This window comes from Medicago sativa, chromosome 2 (genome assembly GCF_051527215.1).
Source record: "Medicago sativa cultivar Bolivia chromosome 2, Bolivia_mono, whole genome shotgun sequence".
NCBI classification, from domain to species: Eukaryota; Viridiplantae; Streptophyta; class Magnoliopsida; order Fabales; family Fabaceae; genus Medicago; species Medicago sativa.
In genome coordinates, this window is record NC_140750.1 from 79,691,052 (window position 1) to 79,716,982 (window position 25,931).

Consider the following 25,931-nt stretch of genomic DNA (forward strand, 5'->3'; position numbering starts at 1 on the left):
TTTTCTGGAAAATTTTATTAAAAAATATGAATTCTACATATGAGTTTACTTTAAAAAGGGACCAAAAGTGAAGATTGAAAATTTTATAGGGACTAAAAGTTGAAGGAAAATTTTAGAGGGACTAAAACGAAAAGTTGACATATTTATAGGGACCAAAAACATATTTAACCCCAATATTTATAATAGATAACACAAAGACTACATAAAACCTGATAGCCCCCATGCTTTTAAGAAATATAAAACTTTCGATTCAATGATAGCAATGCTACTTGAGACCATCCCTTCAATGACATTTACAAAATTAATACATGCGTGTAGTTCATGTTTAATACTTTGTAGTCCCCCATGTAATAAGAAATTGAACACAGATATATTAAACATACTTTTGAAATGTTACGCTTTTGTATAAAAAAACAATAGGGGAGTAGAAAAATATATTAAACCTGTTTTTTCTGTTGAAACCAATACTGCAAAAGTAGTCACTTTAAAATTGGATCCCTCAAAACACTCGGATTGAGCTAATAATGATCATTTAAAGAATAGTAATCATTTACAAAGATTAAAATTCCTAAAATATATACCAACCAAAAAATGCAATCAATGTCTTGTGGTCAGTGTAACTAAAACTTAATAAGATGACAATTAATTGGAAAAACAAAAGTTCCTTCAAGTTGCACATCTTCAGTTGCAGTTAATTGCACAGCTACATTACCACGACTTTTGCACACTACAGGAAAACATTTATAGGTTAGTTTGCAATTTATTTGCATAGGCTTCATAAAAGGTAATAATTTTTTGCCCCAAATCAGCCATTGAAAAATGCAGTTAATAATGAATTTGGAAACACCAATTCAATGTCATTTATAAGACATACGACATTAACAATCATATAAGCCATTAACAATCATAAGACATTAAAAATATATAAAGAATAATCAAAGGTACTGCAAGTATCTATCTAAAGCTAATTCAACCCTAACCCAAGTTCATTGTAAAACAAATTTCTAAAAGGAAAAAGGATTTAATTAACAGAACATTTTGTAGGTCAAATATGAATAACAATATCTGAATTGATCCCTCCTTTCGAATTTACCAACTAAAAGTAGATCTTAGTATAATTGTACCTTTTTCTTGATGTCTTTTGATTTTCTCATATGTTATTTTGGGCATGGTAAAATTCATTGGTGAGTCACATCCTTTCATGGATTTTGACAAAGTCAGTATTGTATTTCTATTCCTGAAATCTGTTGAGTGATATCATGTAATTGAACCAAGAAAAATTAAAAAGGGCCAAAACTATTTCCTGATTATTAACCCATTTCTTTCGATATCTGTTGTTAGTATTCGTTGAACCTTGAGTCTGTCAAAACTATGTCAATGAGTAAAATAAAATGATCAAAAACACATGAATGAGTGAAGCCTCAAGCAAGTACTTTTTTTTTTTTACATTCTTTGAAATCTTTTCAGTAGTAGAATTAAAACATACTACAATTTGTACAAAAAAAACTCTAAAGTAGAAGTTAAATCATCTCAATCATTGCCAAATTCAAAGAGTTGAAAACAGGGCACTCTTGTTAGTTGCTTCCGGTTAATATAATCATAGTATCTACATAACTCAAGCAACATTTTTAAAGAAAACAATATTGCAAGATTGAAAAAAACTGAGCTATAAGTGAACATTGAAGCAAGAGTTCTGATACTTGTTTTGTCAATTAGAGTTATAGAAAATTGGATAGAGACTCAAATTGCCTAAGCTATAAAGAACCATTGAATTAATGACATCAATAACATAAAAGTATAGTCAAATCGTATAAGCTGAGTATCATTATCATTTGACAGAAACTACAAAATTTGACAAAAACAATCAATGGAAGGAACACCAAATGCAAAGACCAATTGAAAGAATCCACAATAAATTTGGAAGAATGGAAATATGTATACCTCCAAGTAGTGATCATACCCCATTGCCTCTAAACTATTCCAATCAGCCATCAAATGAATTAGAGAGCAGACATTTTAGGGATGAATGGAAAGTGATGGAAGGAGAAAACTTACAGAATCTTGATTGAAGTTACGTTAAATAGCATTCAACAACAACAACAATAAAATTCAATGCTTTCTTATGAAGTGCTTGTTTAAAAGTTTAGCAAGGACATCATGAAATTAATCCATACAAATAAGAAGCCTAATCCAAACAGGCCTAACAACAATTTAGGATCTTACCTTAGTTCACAGAACCACAACAGTCAAAAAGCAAGGACATCATGCAATTAAACCAAACAGGCCCAAAGTTATATAAGACAAACAATTAGAACTCAAAACAGACCCAAAGGAATCAAAAGACTTTAACAATTTACCAAGGCCTTCAATATAAATCAATTTGTTAACTTGTTAAGTGAATTAATACTAAGCTTGTGATGAGAAATACTACCAAATATTTGAATGATAACAAAGGTCTCAACCCAATGATAAAAAGCTATAAAATGAAGTGAAGAAACATGAACATGTAGCCAAAGGGATTTAATAAAATACAAAGGGATTAAAAAAAATACAAACATAAGAAAAGAGGTTGAAGTGGAATAAAATGAAATCAACCTTTTTGAAATTCAGCTTCTGTCTTTTATCCAGAAAATGACATCACTAATATAATTTCTACAAAAACAACAACCAACAAAGCAATAGTAACAAATTCACTGTTTTTTTTATGTATAACAAATTCACTGTTTTCACAAATGTATACTAAGAAGATAACACTATGACATTAACCACATTGATACAAAATCACACACAAATGAAAACAGATAAATAAATGCTTATCAATTGTAAAGATAGGGATAGGGATCTAACCTGTTTACTTGAGCCACATATTGAAAAGATATTTTCAATTCTTTGTTGTTTTCTGAAATGATACACATTTAACATGGTTATAGCAAACAAATCAATATCTATGAAATCAACAAAGAAATAAAAATCAGAATCCAATATATATATCTATTGTTACCACTGGATTTTAGGATTTCCCCAAATTGGACTTCACCCCTGCTCCTTTAAGATTGCTTTCATATATCCAACTTATTACACAAAAAACAAAAATTTCTATTATTTTCAATCTGTTATTCAATAATCTAAAAGAACAAAACCAATGAAGATAAAAGTTTGATACTTACTGTTGTTTCTTGAATAATTTATATGAATTTGTGAGTGAAGAAACAAATTTCAAATCATGGTTATCATAAAAAAAATTAATCAGTTTAATAAACCCCTCCAACATGCATTTTCTTCATTCATGACTTTAAATTAAACCAGTAAATTAATACTATACTTCATCACATCACAACAACTCAAACAAAAACCCTTTCTATAACAAAACCCATAAACAAAAAGTAAATACAGTCTTTCAGAAAAACAAAATTCAATTTAGAGAGAGAGAGAGAGAGAGAGAGAGACCTGATTATGTTGTTGCCATCGAGAGAAAGAGAGACGGAGTGATTGTGGCGATGGAGGGATAGCGAAAATCAGCGGAAGAGGAGGTTTGCGGCGAGAGAGAAGATTGGATGATGAGTTTTGTGAGGATTGAGAGAAATCAGAGCTATTGATTCATGAGATAAAAGAATAGAAAGGAATAGATTAATGAGAGAGATGGAATGGTGAGACAAAAAATATAGAGTGAGTGGTGCTACAGAAATTGGAGGATAGAGGAGGGTGCGAGAGACTCTTCTTTGAGAAGAAGAGAGAAAGTAGTTGGTGATAGAAGAGGGAAATTGAAATTTGAAACATAGTGTGAAGGAGAAAGGAAGAAGGAAAGGGATTTGGCTTTGTAAAGCCGCATCCACAATAGAGACACCCATTTTTTGGTACTTAAATGGGTCTCACACGTACACATCACTCTTTTATCATTTTTTAATAGTAGTACCTAATAAGCACTCAATCTCTCCAACTCCGATCTCACACAAAGTTCTTAAATGGGACCCACTAATCAACTATCAATAACTTTATATCACTACATTTCAATTTTTTAATATTAAAAGCGTGCGGGTCCCGTTTAAAGTTTGGGGTCTTAAATAAGACCCCGGGTCTTAAGAGACCCCAAAAAAAAAATCCCCCAATGGGGTACCTATTAGGTACGGTGTCTTAATTGGTAAAGACACCACCATTGGGGATGGTCTAAGGTGCTGCAATTCTGACTTTCTGCAAAAGGGAGGAAGAGAAGTCTTTTTCACCTTGCCATTTTTGTTTCTGTTGAGTGAGAGATCTGGGTCATATAGCTTTTGGGCCTTTTTTGAAAATGACACTTGTTTTTTACTTAAAAACAGACCCCATTTTCTTGCTTCTTGGAGGGAAATTATAATTTTCAAATTCCTTGTGTAAAAATGAATGAGAATGATTTTAAAAATTTGAAAAAAATGATGAAAATGATGTTTCTTGATCATGAATGCTAAAAGTGGTTAAAATTTGAACTTTTGAAAATGATGATTTGGCAAGGATGGCTTAAGAATGTGACACATAGGATTAGAGGTCTAAAAATTGTTCCTCCTTTGTATATTATTAAGCCATGTTAGAGCATCCACAATAGAGACACCCATTTTTTGGTACTTAAATGGGTCTCACACGTACACATCACTCTTTTATCATTTTTTAATAGTAGTACCTAATAAGCACTCAATCTCTCCAACCCCGATCTCACACAAAGTTCTTAAATGGGACCCACTAATCAACTATCAATAACTTTATATCACTACATTTCAATTTTTTAATATTAAAAGCGTGCAGGTCCCGTTTAAAGTTTGGGGTCTTAAATAAGACCCCGGGTCTTAAGAGACCCCCAAAAAAAAAATCCCCTAATGGGGTACCTATTAGGTACGGTGTCTTAATTGGTAAAGACACCACCATTGGGGATGGTCTAAGGTGCTGCAATTCTGACTTTCTGCAAAAGGGAGGAAGAGAAAGTTTTTTTCACCTTGCCATTTTTGTTTCTGTTGAGTGAGAGATCTGGGTCATATAGCTTTTGGGCCTTTTTTGAAAATGACACTTGTTTTTTACTTAAAAACAGACCCCATTTTCTTGCTTCTTGGAGGGAAATTATAATTTTCAAATTCCTTGTGTAAAAATGAATGAGAATGATTTTAAAAATTTGAAAAAAATGATGAAAATGATGTTTCTTGATCATGAATGCTAAAAGTGGTTAAAATTTGAACTTTTGAAAATGATGATTTGGCAAGGATGGCTTAAGAATGTGACACATAGGATTAGAGGTCTAAAAATTGTTCCTCCTTTGTATATTATTAAGATTAAGATTAAGATTAAGATTAAGATTAAGATATATAATGTTCAAATCGAGTTATCATCCTGGAAGACGAAAGGTCACACCTTGTGACCTTTCTTCCATAATCAAAACTATATTTAAACAATATTTTAGTCAAGTTACTTGTTCATTGGTTATATATTCAAGTAACCTGACTAAAATAATGTTCAAATCGAGTTATCATCCTGGAAGACGAAAGGTCACACCTTGTAACCTTTCGTCTTCAAGGATCAAAACTCTATTTAAACAATATATATATAAATCAAATTTTAAAATAAAAATATCCTTTACATTTGTAAGATAAACAAATGATGGAAGCTTCACAAAACATGTGTTGAGTCTAGCAAAAAAAATGTTACAACTAACTTATCACAACATGTCAAATTAAGGTTTAGATACCGATTGTGGAGGATATTCATGTTTAGTGTACTACACGACTCAAATATGACAATCTACCCCAAAGGAACCTACGAAAAAGGGTAGGATGATTCACTTTCCTTATAAACTTTCCATTTTCAATGTTTCTTTTCCTCCACTTATAGTATTGGGAAAAAAAAAGTCCCACATTGGATATATAAGACTCTTGATAAGAGTTTATAAAGATGATGCACTCCTCGCCTTATGAACCGGTTTTGTAAGGATGAGTTAGGCCCCAAATTTCAAGTTTATGCACTCCTCATCTTATGAACCACTAATGTGACACCCTAAATCCCAAAAATAATAAATTATTTATTCAAAAAATTATTTATTCAAAAATATAGTTTAATTCGTTTTCGTTCGCAGCGGAGAGTGTCAACTAAAAACTTTTCTATTAATATATGAATTCTTCCACAAGATTTAGGATACCACATTGACTCATAAGTTTAATTCGTTCGCAGCGGAGAGTGTCAACTAAAAACTTTTCTATTAATATATGAATTCTTCCACAAGATTTAGGATACCACATTGACTCATAAGTTTAATTCGTTCGCAGCGGAGAGTGTCAACTAAAAACTTTTCTATTAATATATGAATTCTTCCACAAGATTTAGGATACCACATTGACTCATAACAAACATAATTCACATTTCACTTATTTGAAAATTATTGAAAATTATAACATCAAATCCTTGAAAATTATAACATCAAATCCTTTGCTTTTAAAAATACTTTCTTTTACATCATAGAAAATAGTTTTCTTCTACAAAGCTAAATAAGTAAGCATATCCCTTTCCCATTGTCACTATCAGAGCGGAGCTTTTCCCCAAATTAACAGACGACACAAGACAAGTCTTCATGGAAGGCATGTACTTGACTCCAAGACTCATAACCTATAGAACTGCGATTTCACAACCGCAGGGCCAAGCCAACAAATACAAACAACGAAGGGGTGAGTTTCGAGAACATGTAATAGTGTAAAATAAACGATAAGAACACGTAAGCAGTTAAGTCAAAATTGTATCACATCACAAACATAATACTCTAAACCAAGAATATACTATATCAACTCAATCCACATTAGTAAAAAATATCATTACAGCATAAGAACCAAAATCTTCACAAACACAATGTCACAATTCAATTCCAAAATAGTCATAACACATATAGTCACAATAACCATTTTCATAAGAACATCTACAAATAACCACCTTCATCGTCTCACACTTATTCACCAAATACAAATCATCATCAATTTTTATGCATATGGACTCAGTCCTAAGACTTATATGAATGTGGTACCACACCTACTTATCGTTTATTGTATGTCAGAGTTGTGTTACTGAACATACTCTCATCGTTCTCATCGTTCTCTAATTATGATTCTATATGCATGCATGAAGACAGACCCATCAAGTAATGCGCGTTAACACATCATCAATAATTCACACCATAACAAAAATTCATCTCATCATACACATCATCATAACAGGGTATAGCTCATCGTTACTCATCGTTAAAAACAAGATATTATCTCATCATTACTCATCATTATAAGCAAGGTATTATCTCATCGTTACTCATTATCATTAACATTATTTAATTCCTCATTATTCAACATAGTTAAAGTAAGATTTGTAAAATTAATTTAATAATTTGACGAAAGTAAGAATTATAAATTTGATCTTCAAGTAAGTCGTCATCCACTTACTTAAACTAACATACATCTATTCCAATGATGTCTCTGTCATCATGCTCGTCAGCTCATTACAACTGTGTATGGTATTGGTATTCATTTCATTAATTAATTTACCAAAATTAATCCATGTGTGTCAAATTCCATTATTTCAACTAATTTCAACTAATCAACTCCAATCGCATGATATGCGAGTCCATTATCTTAATCAACCCAGTTGCATCATTACATCTTATAGCTCGGAAGAAGGTGGTTATTTAAGAGAAGTATTCATCCACTCAAGTTGGACATTTACTAAAAAGGAAAGGTTTAAATATGCAGGTAAAAATATAAAATTATTCATAATCAAATTACTCAAATTTAACTTATTTAATTAACAAACTTAATTCAATTTTGATGCTTAAAAATTTACTAAAAAGGAAAGGTTTAAATATGCAGGTAAGAATATAAAATTATTCATAATCGAATTACTCAATTTTAACTTATTTAATTAACAAACTTAATTCAATTTTGATGAACTAGTTTAACTTCTTAAAAAAAAAAATTAGTAAACTTAATTTTTAACACAAATTCAACTCATTTTGATTTATGAACTAAGATTAACTTATTAATTATCAAGTTCAAGTTGGTTCGATGTATTGTAAATTTTATGTAAAATTTATATTTTGATGAAAATAAGAATTGTGAATTGGATCATGTTAACTTGTGCCCTAAGGGCACACGTTAAGGAACCCAAAATGAGCAATTTTGAATTGAAAAACATGATAATTTAACTTTTAATAAGTTGACTGCACGAATTTTGATACTTATATTTCAATAATGAGTTCCTTAACATGTGCCATTGAGGGCACAAATTAACATTTGCCTTGTGAATTTGATATTAAAAAAAGTCGTCTTTGTCTCTCTTCCAATTGTGTCTTGTGTCATCTTCCAATTTTTTAGGAGAAAGAAATTTTAGCAATTTAGAGTTTGATCGACGAATAAGTAAAGTCTAATTAATAATCATTTCATCCTCAATCGAGTTATCAATTCGTTCATGACAACTAGTTTAACACCCGTTCATTTATTAATTAACCAATATTAACCCATGTATTTCCAATTGCATTATTTTAATCAACTTCAACCAATAAACTAATAATCATATCCAATCGCATGATATGCATGTCCATCTTTCTAATAAATCCAAACATGTTATTACAAGACATAAACACAAAGGGTGGTTAATTAACAACCACAGCCATGGAGTGGCTAACAAACCGTTGGACCGCTGTTGCCGCATCAATCTTGATCCAATCGAGTTGCGGCGTATCATACACCTTCAGTATCTACTCTCCACTCCTCAAATCCACCCAATCCTACTCCCAATCCACACTAGACACCATCTCCGTCTTCAAAGACATGGGTGCTAACTTCGGTGTTCTCTCAGGATTTCTTTATACGGCTGTCACACCTTATTATGGTGACGGCCCACTAATGTCTAAGAAGTATGGACAGACTTCCCTTGGTGGCCCCTGGATTGTTGTGGCTGCCGGTGCTGTTCAAAGCTTCTTAGGCTTTTTCTTTATGTGGGCTTCTGTTGTAGGGTTGATTGATCATGTTCCTGTTCCGGTTATGTGTTTTTTTGCATGGCTTGCTGCTAATGGTCAGAATTTTTTGAATACTACTGATGTTGTTACTGGCTTGCGTAACTTTCCTCAATATAGTGGGACTATTATTGGCATCATGAAGGTAACTTCCTCAAAGATATTCAACTTCACTTTCATTTTCAAATATTCGAGGCAATGTTTGGACAAATAGTTTAATTAAGTGGTTATCACATAAGTGTTTATGTATAAACTATTTCTAAAATAAAAGATAAAACAAAATCAAATTATTTTCATATGAGTAATACATTGTTTTCATACGCTCTATTTCGATAAATATATAATTTAATTAAGCGTCTATAAAGTAAACAATATTAAAGTGGACAAAACTCCTTGTTCAAAAAAAAGTGGACAAAACTCCTACTGCATTGTAGCTTAAATCAAATAAAATAAAATAAAATAATAATAGTAAGTAATAATAACCTTCAATCAGAATAATAATAGTAAGTAATAATACAAGGATAAATTTATCATTTGCTATTTTAACCTTCATATTCTTATCCCTTAATACAAAACAGTTAAGCTATTCAACCCTCTTTTATATTTCTATTTATCCAAAAAGAGTAATGATATTTTGACATTCATTTGATGACAACTTTGTTGACAACCTTGTTTTTCTCACTTTTTATTGGTCAAAAACAATGGAGAGAGAAAAAGGAAGAGAGAGGATAACAAATATCATGTGAGTATGAGAGAGAAAGTTATCCAAAAGTTGTCAAAAAATGGTTGTCAAAATATCATTTCTCATCCAAAAAACATACAATTTCTACTCTATTTCTTTGTTATTTCAATCTTTTCCATTTCTCTCTTTTCTATTTCTCCTTGCTTTATTTCTTTCGACATCCAAGTTTAGTGTTAATGTTCTGAAAATTTTGATTTTGTCTCTTAGAAGTAGACTTCAAAAAATTAAGTATTTGGTCCTTTGTTCTCTAGTGAGAACTACTAATATGTACGAAAGAAACTAAGGCTTTGTTTGGAGTTTTAAGGGGAAGGGTTGTGAGAGTTTTGGAAGGAAAAAAAATTGGGAAGTAATTGGAAAGGGCAGACTTTAGGGTTTTATTTTTTTCATAATACAAAATTTCTTTATTTGGGGAACTCAAAAATTGTATTGGAGAAGGGTTTAGACTTTAGTGAGGCCTTGGAACGTTTTTTTGAATCCTTTAAATTTAATCTATGCTATTATGATATTCTTAAAATTAAAAATATATTAATCATAAACATTAATTTTTCTTTTTCTAAAAAACTCACTCTTTCAAAAAATGTTATAGATTTTTCCATTTCCTCCTATATCATCCACTCTCCAAAGCCCTCATTTCCTCTCCCCTCCAACTCCCAAACAAAACATAACTAACTGTCAATTCTATAACAGAAAATTGATTGTAGTTGACATATTTCTTTAATTTTGCCAATAACAATGAGACCCTTTATGCCTTTTTACTCATATTAAAAAAAGTTCATAGTATTTTTTTTGAAGAAAAAAAAATTTGTATATAATTTTTTTTTGTGGCCGAAGTTTGAACACGGACTTTACATCTATTATGCATTGTCTCTATCAACTGAGCTAAACTCACGAGAACAGTATATAAATATTATATTCTAAGACAGATTGATAATATTAATATGAGATATATTTTAAAAAAAAGTAATATACGTATTTATAAATTTACAAATAATCTTATGTTTTGGGATATACAATGATCCTAAAAGGTTTTCGTAACCAAACCGAACAATATGGTAATTGGTAATGTAAGATTTGTGAAGTTTTGATTTGAAAGGAACCGTGTTCCTCTTGCTTACGCTAAAATATGTCTATTTCAACAAATGTCTTTGTCATCCTATGGTCATGACAACTGGTTTTGGTATTCATTTACGAATTAATCAATGCATCGTGTCCATCATCATTGCAATTTGTCTCAAGGCATAACAACTAACAAAGCGAGAAAATAAAACTCCTTTGAAATTCTCATCTTAAATGTGATTTAGAAGAGGCGGCACAACACTCAAAATGCGATCATGAGCCAGATTTGCAAGGCATCTAATCTAACGCTGCTTCATTTACCAGATTTTCACCATAAAAAACAAGGGAGATATATCGGGGTTGATCTGGTGATGCAGACTATGACCTTAGTATTTTAAAGATCATAGGTTTATTTTCTTTGGAAGCCAATAATTCATGTGTTTGGTCGGTCCATAGTTGATACGACGTTTAACTTCAACTTCAATTCGACCCCACTAATGAACAATGAGATTGATATTAGAATTCTATAAAACAGAAACAAAATTCTACCAAGAACAACGAAAACAAAAATTAAAGAATTAAGACATACATCCAATCATTGTTCATGTTTGAAGATGTTGAGACTCTTCTAAGCATCTAGAGTCTCACATTAATGCTAAAAGTTACTCAATAGAGATTTTTGGCTTTGGAAATTAAACAGTGAACTACACCCTGCATGTGACTTTTGTTCATCAAGAAAGCAAAATAAAATTGCACCTCAAAATTTGAAGGGAGTGGGAAGTTATTAAAAAGAGGGAAAGAATAAAACCAAGGCTTAATGGAAAATTACCACAATTTACACTTGGTGCATAATTGCCACTTGTTCGAAAGTTTGGAGGGGAGGAGAAGGAAAAACTTTGAAGGGTTGAAAATATAAGGGAAAATGGTAAAAAATTTCATATTTTTTAAAAAAGTAATTTTATAGAGAATAAAAAAGTTAATACTTACGATTAATATTTTTTTAATTTTAAGAATATTATAACTATTAAATTAAATTTGAAGGATTCATGTAAACCCCCCAAAACACTCATCCAATACAATTTTTGAGTTCCACCAAATTGAAAGAGTTTTGTATATTGAAGAAAAAGGAAACCTCAAAGCCTTCTCCTCTTAATGTCATCTATTTATTCTACTTGTTTTTTTAAACCCCTCCACTCTCTTTCCCTCCAAACTCGCATACAAAGTTTTAGTGTGTAATTGCCATTTATTTAAATAAATAAATAATAATAAGAAAAATACAACAATTGATAATTTAGATTAGTCGGTTTTTGAATTAAATGTCAAGCTTCTAAAAAAAAGAAAATTAGAAAAAGTTCATAAACAAAGGAAAGATTTTTTTTGAGGGAATAAACAAAGGAAAGTTTAAATACTGACTTTTTTAAAAGGACTTTTAAATGTGTTCTTATTTATTTTTCAATTTTTTGACTAATAAATGTATTCATATTTTATTTTATTTTATTTTATATCCGTCACATCTTGAATGTCATTACATATAGAAATGAAGAATATGAGAAGAATAAAAAGATAAGGATTAGGTTCAATATTCTTGTAATCTTTCCATCCTGGATGTGTCTTTTCCTCCACTCTCCTTATCACCAAACCAACATATATGTTAAATTAAGATTTCGGAAAATTGAATACTATTTCAAAGAAAGTAAGAATCATAAATTTGATCTTCAAACAAGTCATCTTCCTCTTAATTAAGCTAAAACATATCTATTCCAATCATGTCTTTGTCATCGTGATCATGACAACTTGTCTTTGCTAATCCATTCATAAATTAATTACCCAAAATTAACCCACATGTTTCCAATCCCATTAATTTAACTAATTCCAACAAATCAAATTCAATCACATGAAATGCATATCCATTTTCTTAATCTTAATCAACCCAAAAACATTCTTATTTCAACCAATAAACATAAACAAAACCCAAAGAGAAACACGGTGGTTAATTAACAACCACAACCATGAATTGGTTAACAAACCGTTGGACCGGCGTCGCCGCCGCAATATGGATCCAATCAAGCTGCGGCGCCTCCTACACCTTCAGCATCTACTCTCCTCTCCTCAAATCAACCCAACACTACTCCCAATCCACACTCGACACCGTTTCCGTTTTCAAAGACATCGGAGCCAACTTCGGCGTTCTTTCCGGCCTCCTTTACTCCGCCGTTACGCCTTACGGTGATGGCCCACCATCGTCTAAGAAGTCTAGATGGAATTCTCTTGGTGGGCCATGGATTGTTGTGGCTGCTGGTGCTGTTCAAGTGTTTTTGGGGTTTTTGTTTATGTGGGGTTGTGTTGTTGGGTTGATTGAGGATGTTCCTGTTCCTGTTATGTGTTTTTTTGCTTGGCTTTCTGCTAATGGACAAACTTTTTTGAATACTACTAATGTTGTTACTGGCTTGAGGAATTTTCCCGAGTATAGTGGGACTATCATTGGAATTATGAAGGTAACTTGTTCATTAAGCACCTAATCATATCATGTACCAGTAATTGTTTGTGCATAAGCTATATAAATGATCATAATATAAGTGCTTATGGATAGTTCTATTATTATAAAAGATAAAGTAAAGTCAAATTGTTTCCATATAAGCTATAAGATGTTTCCATAAGCTATCCTGAAGAGTTTACAGAAATAAAATGAATGAAAACAACCTATCGGCATGTCATAAGTTGTTTCCTATAAGCTCTTTCAAACTGTCTCACAATTGCTTATGTTAGTAGATAAGCTCAAATAAGTTAACGCAAATATGCTCATAAGCTATCCGGGAGAGATTATGGAAATAAGCTGAAAACAGCTTGTGGACCTGTCATAAGCTGTTTTTATAAATTCTACCAAATAGTCTCACTGTGCTTTCATAAGTCAATCCAACCTGAACCCAAATATAGTTTGTTGATTTTAGAAACTGGTGATTAACTTTTAGTTGTTTGTATTAGCTATAAGTTGTTTCATAAGTTATTATTGAGCGCTTATGTAAATAAACTGAAAAGCTTATGGAAATCATATGTTATAACATGCTTATGGCTGTAGATAAGGTTAAATATGGCAATCCAAACAGACCCCAAATATAGTTTGTCGATTTTTGAAATTGGTGATTTGCTTTTGTTTTTACTTGCACTAACAACACTGGAAAATTCAAGTAAATTTCATATTCATTATTTTTCAGGGTTTTCTTGGGCTTAGTGGAGCTATCCTGATTCAACTGTACCACACGTTTTTCGATGGTGACCCAGCCACCTTCCTTCTGATGCTAGCTTGCTTACCTGCATTCATCTCTGTGTTGTTTATGTTTCTGTTGAGGATCTATCAAGTGCAAGACTGTGATTACAAGAAGCATTTAGATGGGTTTTCCGTGGTCACTGTCATTATTGTTGTGTACCTCATGTTCACAATAGTTTTGCAAAACTTCATGAGCTTACCGTATTGGGCACGGGTTTTTACATTCACGATCCTTATGGTTCTACTAGCATCACCTTTTGGCATTGCTGTGAAAGCTCATTGGGAGGACACAAGGATATTTTCACAAGCTCTCTCCATTGAGACTACTGCCCCTGCGATAGAATACCAAGAGCTACCTAGCGAGGAGGTCCAAGTACAGGATACTTCAGATGATACGTTGCCCCTTGAAGAAGAAATGAATGTATTACAAGCCATGTGTACAGTTGAGTTTTGGATGTTGTTTGTGACCATGATTGCCGGTTTGGGTTCTGGGCTTTCAATGATAAATAATATGAGCCAAATAGGAGAATCTCTTGGGTATAGTACTATTCAGATTGGCAATATGGTGTCATTGTGGAGTATGTGGAATTTTCTCGGCCGTTTTGGTGGCGGCCATGTATCCGATTATATCATGCACAAAAGAGGTTGGCCACGGCCCCTGCTATTGACCGTAACTCTGGGGGTTACAATTCTTGGTCATTTAATCATAGCTTCTGGTTTCCCTGGAAATTTTTATTTGGGTCCTGTCCTGGTGGGAATATGTTATGGAACAAATTGGTCCTTAATGCCAACAGTCACTTCTGAGATATTTGGTGTGAAACACATGGGTACCATTTTCAATGCTATTGCTGCAGCGAGTCCACTTGGGTCTTATATACTTTCTGTGAAAGTTGTTGGATATATATATGACAAGGAAGCCAGTGAAGAAGATAACTCCTGCTTCGGCATCCACTGTTTCAGATTGTCATTTCTGATCCTGGCCGGTGTGACTTTTGTAGCGTTTTTGGTCAGTCTGGCATTGTATTTCCGGACCCGAAGGTTCTATAAGCTAGTTGTCCTTAAAAGATTGAAACATTATGTGCGATGATAGAGAATGTGTTCGCCAGATTTTTGGCACAAGATTGTCTATAAAAGATGATGAGTTATGAATTTTACCTGGTTTGTATGTTCAAATTGAAAAAAAATAAAATTGTATTCCATTATTCTTTCAATTATCATTTGTCAACATAGTCTATGATTATGAGCATAGATTTTCACTTCTCAGAGAGCGTCATTGTTCTGTGGACTCGCTGAACCTTTAGTTATTGTTACAAAAAATATAGAACCACTGGTCGATGCATTATTTGTGTCTCATGTTTTGTAATTTTGGCATTCTTTGTAAGTAATTTCTTTTGTATTTGGTTTGGTCAATGTATATTCGAATCATTTTTTTCCCGTGTTTTAGTGTTTAATTATTTGGATGACTCCTTTATTTTGTACAAATAAATGGCATAAACATCGTATACTGTGCAATATTTAACATATCTACAATAAGGCTCCTCTAAAGCGAGCCTGTTCATAAAATGCACAAGGTATATAGTACTGATTTATTCTGAAGTACTCACTCTGTGATCCTGACATGCTAAAATTCAAACATGGATACACCTTTACTTATGCACTTTACAAACAAATTAGAGGAGCTTTTTTGCGCATATCTAATCAGTTCAGGAACACAAAATTTTGGGGTACTGATCATATGGATATTCAAAGTAGAAAGGGGTGCTGAAAAACTTGTGTAGTTTTCAAATCTATGCCTGCTGGTTATAGCCTGGTAACCAGCTTTATTCTTACACTCGCCGGATGCATGGTGGTCTGATGCGCTTATGTATAAAATTCCCCCTCTGATAACCTTATTTTTTATTTATTTGGAGTTTCTCAATAAGATGCCCTTTTGTGACATGTTCTTTCAGTTCCTTGTGCATGGCTTTTTCTCTTTTTAGCAACCTCTTAGACTGTTGCTAGATCTCACATCTGCCAACTTATTGTTTAAGACAGATAGCATGCATGTTCATAATTGACCAAGAATATCATAAATATTTTCCATGCATTTCTTGATTCAAGTTCTTATTACACTTATGTCTTGATTCATGTTCTTACACTTGACAAGTTTATCATGCATCTGCAGGGTTTTTTTCATTTTAGTTAACAGTGTTTTCTAGAGTTAAAAACTCCATTCAAATTAGAAATTTCTTCCATTTCTGTGCACTTTAGTTCAATAATTTTGTTTGTTTATTCTTTTGGCTGCTTTTTTTAAACCAATTATCTTGTGTAAATCTGCTGCGTATTAGATTTCTTGTGTATATAGATCCATGATTCAGGAATTCCTCTAATTTATATTTTTCTTTAGATGTGTTGTGAGTGGTTCTGGAAAGATCACATTGCATGTCTTAGAGAAGCTTATTGCTTATGACTCTCTCGGCCTTTCCCATTGCAGTATCAGGTAAGTTTGGATCTGTGCGAAGCGAACATGCTTAACCTACTGCGACTCCTATGGAAACTGGTCTCCATACAACATTTCAGTTATCATGACATGTTCAATATTCATCATTAGTATGAGCGGTAGCAATTAGAATTGCCATTATTATAGCATAAATGTGGGGATTGAAATCCTTGATCTAGCTTCGCCTTTTGAAGGCATATATGCAAGCTTTTAACATAAGATATTTGGTTGATGAAGATGGATTTGACTACAATACTACATAATGATAGTATCATTTTTAAGAGACAACAAAGCTCAACAAAAAAGTATGAGGTTTTGTATGACTGTGTCATCTTGTATTTTTTTCAGGGGAGTAATTTTATCTAATCTAATGGTCCTTGTAAATAAATTTGTCATATGGAGAGACTATTCAAAGAACCATGCTAGAGTGATATGGCGTTTTGTGTAATTTCATCCAATTTATAGATACATATTCTGATCTCAAATAAATGTGCAAAAACAATGCTGGCTGGTTTAATTGTGCATACTGTATACTAACCTCCCTAATATGTCACAGTGCTATGTACATCTAGGGCTGGACAAAAAACAGCTATCCGGCCCAAACCGCCCGGTCCGAATAGTCCGTTGGCCTACGGGTCGGTCTAAACGGGTGAACCGGTTTTGACGGGCTTACAAATACGGTCTGGCATGGATTGGCACGGTTCGGTTCGGATTGTAGAAATCCATCCACGGTAACCCAAAGCCGACCGATGCATACTGCCATAGTGTACTCTACTCTCTATGTTTAGTCTCATCCTATTAAAAATAGACACATCATTAGTCTTGAGACCCACAAACTGACACAACACACGCTGGTCAACACACGTTTCTACACTCTTGTCCTTGATTATCACAAACAGCTTTTACTTTCTCACTTTACAATATTTCTCTTTTCCAAACAGCTATTATCACCCATGTTTTTACACCCCTCCCTCTCTCTTCTCTCTGCCATAATCCTTCTTCTTATTCTCCATACAAAATAATCTATCTCTTTCTTTTCAAGAGACTTGTCATCTATAATTCTCAACATTTCAAAGAACAAAAATAAATGTAACATTTGCATTCAATCTGCTCAAGGTTCAAAGATCTACACTAGCTTCCAAATATGATTCAAGAAGAAGAAGACAAGCTGCAACCGTAACTAGATCTGAAAGGATTTTCATAATCATTTGTGTTTTTGTTGTTTGTATAGGTTTTTTTTATCAAATGTTTGTTGTATCATTTGCGTTCAAAGCTGCTCTGTTTGTTGTTTGTACAGGCTTTTTCATAATCTTTTATGTATATTGTTGGTACTTTCATCAATGGAGAATATTTAAACTTTCATGGCTCTGCAGAATTTTTTTTTGTTTGTTCATACCCGGTTCAACCCACCCGTCGAAACCGTATTTCGCCCAACCCGAAAACCGCAATAACCGAGTGTTGTGATGGGCGGAATTGGACTGCGTAATACCACCCGCGGTTGACGTTCGGATTTAGAATTTTGAACCGAAATCCGACCGAACCGACCGTTACTGTGACATATTTCAATCTGGAACTTCTAAGTTCATTATAAGAAAATTTAGAAGCATAGTTAGTTAGTTCTATATAAGCTTCATAGATTAATTTGACTACTGAGAAATATACAAGGAGTGGAATATATTTTGTAAGGAGTCTGGTTCGTTTGAGGAACTTTGTTATGATCCTTTCTTTCAATGTTTGCCCAAACTCTGAGCATAGTTTTTAACTGTTTAATAATTCTCTCGTTTTGTTGGATTCATCATGAAATCATCGTAGTTAATTAGTTTTTTTCTCCATAAATAAGAAAATGTGAAAATATGACAACACAGATAGTTATAAACTTCCTTAAAAAAAAAAAAAATTATAAACTTATAGTGCTCAACTTTATCCCCGCATTTTCTGAAAAATCATACATGATTATGAATACACTTTTGAAACAAGGTTGTTTCAAAGTTGTTACAAAAAAATCGTAACAATTGTGTTTTGTTGTGTGTACTTTTAAAAAGACTTTAGATGTCTATAAAGTCTAACTTAATTGACAATGCTCATATTATTATACTAAACATTTTTGTCTGACTTCAATTCTTCAAAAAAAAAAATCTACACTCAACTTCAAATTCATAAGTTTGTAGTTGCGCGTAAATTTCAAGCCAAAATTTGAACCATTAATTTTTTTTTGTTTATTCAAGGAAAGGCATTAAAGATATTGGTCTAACACAATTCAATCTTCCCTTAAAAAAAAGAAGGAAAAAAAAACACAATTCAATCTTATATAAAATTAATAAGAAAAAATATTTAAATATATGAAGTAATATTTAAATATACTTATATAAGAAAAAATATTTAAATATATGAAGTAATACTTAAATATATGTTCTCAATATCTTATATAAAATTTTAAAAAAAATGGTTATGTTGTGTGTTTTGTATTTGTAAGATAAATTAAAAAATGAAAACAAATATTCAGAATCTTACATGCCGTGTCGGGTCACCTTAGTGGGCTATATGTGTTTGAAGCCCAAAATCCAGCGGTCCAAATCCAAAGCAAATTAGGGTTTCCAATTTCATTTTGCTATAAATCTTAACACAAGAAAACCTCTTCTTCTCAAATCTCACTCTCCTCAACAACAATCCAAAGGTATTTTCGTTTTGTCATTGTGCTTTTTAGGGTTTTCTTTGATTTTCAGATCAGATTTGGTATTAATCTAGATCTGTTTTGTATTGTATTGTGTTATAGGTTGAAGAAGAAGAAGAAGAAGAAGAAGAAGATGGCAACAGTACCTGGACCACTTGTTTGGGAGATCGTGAAGAGGAACAACTCTTTTTTGGTTAAAGAGTTTGGAAATAACACTCAGAGTGTTCAGTTCAGCAGAGAACCTAATAATCTTTACAATCTTAACTCCTACAAATACTCTGGTTAGTATCAAAATCATTTCGTAAATGTATAATAGTTTTATGATTAATGGGTAGTAATAAAAATGTTTTTTTTATTCTGTGATGGCTGTTTTTGTTGTTGAAGGGTTCTGTTTGGATAAACAGTTTACTTTGCATCTTAAAGTATAATGGGTTATCATATAACTGCTTATGATTAAGTTATTTCTATAGCATAAGCTAAAATAAAGTCAAACTGTTTTTGTATAATCTATAAGCTGTTTTGATAAGCTATCATGAATAGCTTATGTAAGTAAGCTGAAAACTGCTTATGCACATCTCGTAGACTGTTTTTATAAGTTCTTCCAAGCAGTATAATAAATGCTTATGCAAGTAGATATGCTCAAGCAAGCCTAAGTTTTAATCAAATGTGATTCTTTTGTGACATACTTGTTGAAATTAGTGAAGTTGGTGTTGAGATTTAGATTTCAATTGTTGAAATTAGTGAAGTTGGTGTTGAGATTTAGATTTCAATAATGTTAATGCCATGTGTATGATGGTTTCATAGTAGCAATTTTAATTTTTTTTTGGTGAGTGAAGCTTACTTCATGTTTTTATTATGGTATAATAGGTTTGGCCAACAAGAAAACTGTAACTATTCAGTCTGCTGGCAAAGATCAGTCTGTGTTGTTGGCAACCACCAAGCCAAGGAAGCAAAACAAGCCTGCTGCTTTGCTTCACAAATCTGTTATGAAGAAAGAGTTCAGGAGGATGGCTAAGGCTGTGCAAAATCAGGTAATTTTTATAAAAAAAATTAGTAAATTTATGCCCCCGATTCTTGTTCTTTGTGTGGAATTAGTGGTTGGAAAATTCTGCTAAGTTGGTTGTTTTCATGTTTCACAATATTGGTTTAGTAGTTGTATTCATATAGTTGTCATTCTAGGTGCTAAATATCTAGTCAAATCTACTGCTAGGCAGAAATAGTTGAAAATTGTTTTGAATTGGTTGGTGCCAAATTATTTTGAATTAGAAATATTCACGATAATTGGATCTATATTAATTTTCTGAAGTTGTTTCAGTGCATTTTAATGGAAATACTGCCGGATTAGTTCAAAAATAAAACATTTGGAAACGCGTGGTTTATTTACATAAAAGCTTTAAAATTCAAACCATTTGAACCCCTCTTTCTTTGTTCGAATTTTCCTTGCTGTGATGAGCCTCTAACACGTAAGAAGGATCCATTTGTTGGGTTTATTCAGTGAAATATTATTGTTACGCTTGGCTTCTGAGCTTTGATTATTTAAAAGCTATTTTGTAAATGTAACCTTCTGATCTCCTTTGCCTGCACCGTTAATAGCGTGCCTCTCTTTTGTAACTTAAAACTATTTTCCCTTACGTTCCCATTCAAATTATCTATTTGTTTAATTGAAATCATTTTAAACGGATTCAACTAGTGTTACCCAGCGGTGATGAGCTATTAACACGTAAGAAGAATCCTATGCGGGCTTCTTCAATGAAATTTACTTGCTACGCTTGACTTTTGAGCTTTGATCATTCAGAAGTTGTTTTGTGAATATAGCTTTTCGACATCTGATAATTCAAAATATTTTTCTTAACGAATCTAACCTTTTTATCTAAGTCATTTTGTTTATTGTGCGAACCTGGCATCCCTTTTTTTTTCTGGTGATCTGGTTGTCCTAATTGCCATGTGATTTATCTGTGTAAATTAGAAACATTTTGCACCTCTGCCAGTTAGATTTGGTGTTCCCCAGCAGTGATGAGCCTCTAACATATAAGATGAATCCCTATGTTGGTTTCTTCAATGAAATTTACTTGTTACGCTTGGCTTCTGAGCTTTGATCATTCAGAAGTTGTTTTGTGAATATAGCCTAGTGACCTCTTATAATTCAAAATAGTTTTCCTAATGAATCTAACCTTTTTATCTCTTGTTTATTGTGCGAACCTGGTCTCTATTTTATCTGGTGATCTAGTTTTCCTAATTGCTACCATGCGATTTATCTGTGTAAATTAAAATAATTTTGTACCTATATGGACTAGGTTTTCCCCAGCAGTGATGAGCCGTTAACATATAAGAAGAATCCCTATGTGGGTTTCTTCAATGAAATTTACTTGTTACGCTTGGCTTCTGAGCTTTGATCTTCAATAAGTATTTTGTGAACTTGCCCTTTTGATCTCTTCATAATTTATGTTATTTGTCTGAGGGGAGCAGATATGTCTTAGTAAACTATTTTCCTCATATGCTATTTTACATTTATTCTGTATATAGTGAAATTCATTTTAAACCACCACTGCTAATATGATTGAATGCTTCCCATCGGTGATGAGCTGTTAACACGTAAGAAGGTTCCTTTGGTGGGTTTCTTCAATGAAATTTACTTGTTACGCTTGGCTTCTGAGATTTGATCATTCAAATGTTCTTCCTTGATTTTTTAATTCAAGTTTTTATTTAGAGAAGCTGGTCTCTCCTTTATTTTGCAGCAAATGACTCTCCCAAATGCTGCCCAACAAATTATTTTAGAATAATTGGTTTTAGTCTAATATCTGTTCAAATTTGTTGCATCTTGTTTATGTTTAGTTGTACTTCTGATGAATTTCTATTTCATGAAAAAGCTTCATTGCCTTAATCTATGAGCTAATTTGATTTTTTGCGTGTGTGATGTGCCTCAGGTTGCAGATAACTACTACAGACCTGATCTTAAGAAGGCGGCTCTTGCAAGGTTGAGTGCTGTTAATAGGAGCCTCCGAGTTGCAAAGTCTGGCGCTAAGAAGAGAAACAGGCATGCAGGAAAGTGAATTGAGAAGAGAGTTGGATTGCATGCTACATTTTCATGAATCATGTTTTCTCCCTTTATGTAGTTTATGCATTCTAGAACCCTATTCTAGAATACTGGAGTTCAGTTTGGTAAATTGTTTATTGCGTTTTCAATACAAGACTGGAATGCCGTCTTATTATACTTTAAACTGGGTCTGTTTTGTTTTTCATTTGTCTATCTTCAATTTAAATTTTCCAAATGGCATAGACTATAGATAGTTTCCTCTCCTGCCAACTAGATTAACATAGAAAACTTACCTAGTTGATACTCAACTTCACAGATCCATTTAATCAATGTTGAACAAGCCAATTTGAAAGGTTTGATGGGAATCAGATGCTTTTCTGGTCCAGATTGTTTAATTAACGACATGTTTCATATATCATCTGACTTCACCATTGTGAAACGGCTTACGCTGAGCTCTGATTCTCTATACTTCAACGATAATCCAGCAGTTCTTTTTGAAACATGAACAACTTCTAGCTAAAGCCTGGTTATTCGCATATATGCTTCGTTTCATTGCAGTACTACCTATCCTTATCAAAGATGTTTTAATTGATATGTTGGGTGTTAATGGCATGGTGTTTTTTGTTTCATTTTTTCCTCTTAAATGGTGAGGATGGATGCACTTTTTTATGATGTTTCATAACTGACGTTGATGTATGAGTGGTTAATTGAGGCGCATGAATGAGTGATTTAAATTGATAAATTTTAGCTGAAAATTTTGATCCATCAGATTTTGATCATTTACCAATTTTACGGTCAGATTTTGACTTGGTTCAATGGTTGTCCAATTCGTATCTCATCTTTGAAAATATTTGAAGTAATAAATCGAAGGGTTAATAACTCATATTCCACATATTGGGTTTCATGATTTTTGGACGGGCCTGTTTGGTTCAGCTTCTGCCCAGCCAAAAGCAATTCTTTACAGTGCCAAAAGCAATTCTAGCCAAAAACAACGTGTTTGGTTTGGCTTTTCAGAATTGCTTTTATCCTCCAAAAGCAATTCTCCATGAAGCTACAAATCCTAGCTTCTAGCTTTTCTAAAATCAATTATAAACAGTAAATATTATATTTTATTATTACAACCTATTATTTTCCTTTATTGCCCTTTATCAATTCTCCTTTTTTATCAATTCTCCTTTAGCTATGTCTATTTTAGTAATTATACATTCAAAAGCAATTCTACATAATTGTATCCAAACATAAATCAGTTTGTTTAATCAATTCTACATAATTGTATCCAAACATAAATCAATTCTCTCTGAATCAATTCTGTCAGAATCAATTATATCAGAATCAATTCTGTCAGAATCAATTATATTCAAAGCTGAACCAAACACACACTAAGCCTCAAAGCGGAGAGATTTACGTGAGTTTCATTCAAAAGGAGAACGTGTTAGGTGTTGCTAACTTTGTGTACAGGGAAGGGGGAAGGCTTGGTATTTTTTATTCCAATAGCTGCTATAATCCATTATCATGATTGTTACCATGCTAGCTCTTCGTTCTCTAGTGTTTCAAGTTGAAGTATCTCTTTTAATCCCTATATATAAAACCTTTGTGTATGTAACATTCTTAAAAACATGGTTAACTTATACCCCTAAATACATAGAAGCTCTTTTTATACGTTATGTTAGACCTCTCCAGTCTCCCCGAACCACTCCCTTCCCCTTTCCATCAATCTAAAATTTTGACATGGAGTAGTTTCTCAAATATCCAACGATCTCTCCTTCTCTTGGCTACTCACTATTTTTTTTAAAGGATTTTAGTATCATTATGTACTACTCCCTCCGTCTCAAATTATAAGCAAAAAAAAATTCATTTTCTTTTTCCCAAATTATAAGCAAAAGAAACCAACTTTTATCATATTTAATTATATTGTTTCAAAAAATTATCTTTTCCATAGGAAAATTAAATGCAAAGTGCATTCAATTTGCTCTCTCTTTCACTTTCTCAATAACCAATAACCAATTAAAATTGTTTTTACATCTTCAAAAAACTTATTTCAAGAATAACACAAGAAACTATGTTGCAAACTACTATGTTTTGGTTTTCTTAATAAGTGTGATTTTTTTTCTCTTATAATATAGGATAGAGGGAGTACCATACGATATGACAGTTCAATTTTGAGTTGATTAAAAGTTAAAATTACCTTCACAACAAATTGCTAAATGTACTTAACATTCAATTTTGACTTGTTTGCCTTGATTTCATTCACTTCTGCAATACCAAAAATTGTGGCTACAACATATAGTCGCCACTACCGAAACGAATTAAAGGATGTCTAAGGTAACTACTCCATCCGTTTCAAAATGAGTGTCGCTTTAGCCAAAAAAACTTGTTTCAAAATGAATGTTACTTTCAGTTTCCAATGCAATAATAACTTTTTCTTTTCAATTGTACCCTCCAATTAATACTCTGCACACTACTTCTAAAGTATTACTTTTAAAACTAACCAATAGTTAATAAGGATAATTTGGTAAAATACCAATTCTCTTTCTTTTAATCATTGCATTTCTTAATGTGTGTAAACACCTAAAACGACACTCATTTTGAAACGGAGGGAGTATATACTAGTACACGTTATATGAGAAAAGAAAAACACATTATTGACCAACATGTAATCTTCCAGAGATTTATCAACGAGTAACTTATGCTTACTTATCTCTGCAAACTGTAACCAGCATGGTATACATTGCCATGTATACCGGCTCTGTCTACGGTACGCGAGGTGCATGGGTCATGTACCCGTGCATGACCTTGTTTTTTTTTTTTTTTTCTCTTTTCAAAATGGATTTGACCCATTAGATATACTTTTAAGTTAATGAATATGAATGGTTGTGATCTCTTTGAATGATGACCTGCTAGAATTTTATTATTTGGAAATATATATTGATTTTAAAAAGAAAAATGTTATTTGTATAATTATTTTGTGACAATTTTTGAATAACTTTCTTTCTCATGCTCATATTATAGTCTTACTCTCTCTTCCTTCCTATCTCTATTGTTTTTTACCAATAAGAAGAAAAAAGTTGTCACAAAAGTTGTCACCAAACGGTTGTACAAATAACATTCATGGAGTCTTTTATTTTTCTTCTCTCAAATTTGTTCTTTTACTTCTCTCAAACAAATAGGAATTTATTGGTGGATTAAAATGAGGGTATAATAGGTAGAAAAAGTGTAAAAATACACAACGCTAATTTGGTGTTAATTTTCTAAAAAAAACACTTAGTTTCTTTGTTTATAAAAAAAACCGAAGAACAAAGTATTGTTTTTTTTTTTTTCGGTACAAGAACAAAGTATTGTTTACATAATAGATAATATTTATTTAGATATGACCATTAAATACAATACAAGTATGACAATACATAATAATTTAAATTGGTGTCTTATACTCTTATTAGATAATTTATTCAAAAAATATATATATCATTGGATAATATTTCCGTTTGTCTTAAACTTATGGATCCACTAAATAAATTACAACAACAACAACGCCTTATCCCACTAAGTGGGGTCGGCTACATGGATCAAATGCCGTCATAATGTTCTATCAAAGACCATATTTGGATCCAACTCATTGACCTCTAAATCTTTTCTAATGGTTTCTCTAATAGTTTTCTTAGGTCTTCCTCTACCTCTTTTAACCTGAC

The 25,931-nt window shown here is 32.3% G+C and overlaps 2 protein-coding genes, 2 long non-coding RNA genes and 5 other non-coding genes across 11 annotated transcripts; 7 read left to right on the plus strand and 2 right to left on the minus strand.

Annotated features, from left to right (window-relative positions):
- Positions 1–493: 493 nt before the first annotated feature.
- LOC146951206 (uncharacterized) lies at positions 494–2,640 on the minus strand. The gene is made up of 3 exons (XR_015027831.1): positions 2,596–2,640; positions 1,942–1,975; positions 494–727 (listed from the first exon to the last, which is right to left on the minus strand). It is a non-coding gene; the product is annotated as an uncharacterized LOC146951206 (long non-coding RNA).
- Positions 2,641–2,762: 122 nt separating this feature from the next.
- Positions 2,763–3,819, minus strand: LOC146951207 (uncharacterized). Its single transcript, XR_015027830.1, has 3 exons — positions 3,448–3,819; positions 3,002–3,071; positions 2,763–2,899 (listed from the first exon to the last, which is right to left on the minus strand). It is a non-coding gene; the product is annotated as an uncharacterized LOC146951207 (long non-coding RNA).
- Positions 3,820–12,646: 8,827 nt separating this feature from the next.
- On the plus strand, positions 12,647–15,547 carry LOC146951208 (protein NUCLEAR FUSION DEFECTIVE 4-like). Its single transcript, XM_085747168.1, has 2 exons — positions 12,647–13,291; positions 14,009–15,547. Exons 1-2 carry the CDS (start codon positions 12,806–12,808, stop codon positions 15,146–15,148), a joined length of 1,626 nt encoding a protein of 541 aa, XP_085603294.1. The 5' UTR covers positions 12,647–12,805; the 3' UTR covers positions 15,149–15,547.
- A 3,636-nt stretch (positions 15,548–19,183) lies between these two features.
- On the plus strand, positions 19,184–22,429 carry LOC146951209 (large ribosomal subunit protein eL28y-like). Of its 3 annotated transcripts, none has more exons than XM_085747196.1 (4): positions 19,184–19,214; positions 19,314–19,492; positions 20,079–20,242; positions 22,136–22,429. In XM_085747196.1, exons 2-4 carry the CDS (start codon positions 19,345–19,347, stop codon positions 22,259–22,261), a joined length of 438 nt encoding a protein of 145 aa, XP_085603322.1. In that variant the 5' UTR covers positions 19,184–19,214; positions 19,314–19,344; the 3' UTR covers positions 22,262–22,429. The 3 variants fall into 3 exon arrangements, with proteins under 3 accessions (XP_085603322.1, XP_085603321.1, XP_085603320.1); XM_085747195.1 differs by having other exon boundaries at positions 19,324–19,492; XM_085747194.1 differs by having other exon boundaries at positions 19,327–19,492.
- Positions 20,651–20,741, plus strand: LOC146951210 (small nucleolar RNA R24). Its single transcript, XR_015029388.1, has one exon. It is a non-coding gene; the product is annotated as a small nucleolar RNA R24 (small nucleolar RNA).
- LOC146951211 (small nucleolar RNA R24) lies at positions 20,908–20,996 on the plus strand. The gene has a single exon (XR_015029390.1). It is a non-coding gene; the product is annotated as a small nucleolar RNA R24 (small nucleolar RNA).
- Positions 21,216–21,305, plus strand: LOC146951212 (small nucleolar RNA R24). The gene has a single exon (XR_015029389.1). It is a non-coding gene; the product is annotated as a small nucleolar RNA R24 (small nucleolar RNA).
- Positions 21,513–21,602, plus strand: LOC146951213 (small nucleolar RNA R24). The gene has a single exon (XR_015029386.1). It is a non-coding gene; the product is annotated as a small nucleolar RNA R24 (small nucleolar RNA).
- Positions 21,780–21,869, plus strand: LOC146951214 (small nucleolar RNA R24). The gene has a single exon (XR_015029387.1). It is a non-coding gene; the product is annotated as a small nucleolar RNA R24 (small nucleolar RNA).
- Positions 22,430–25,931: the final 3,502 nt, after the last annotated feature.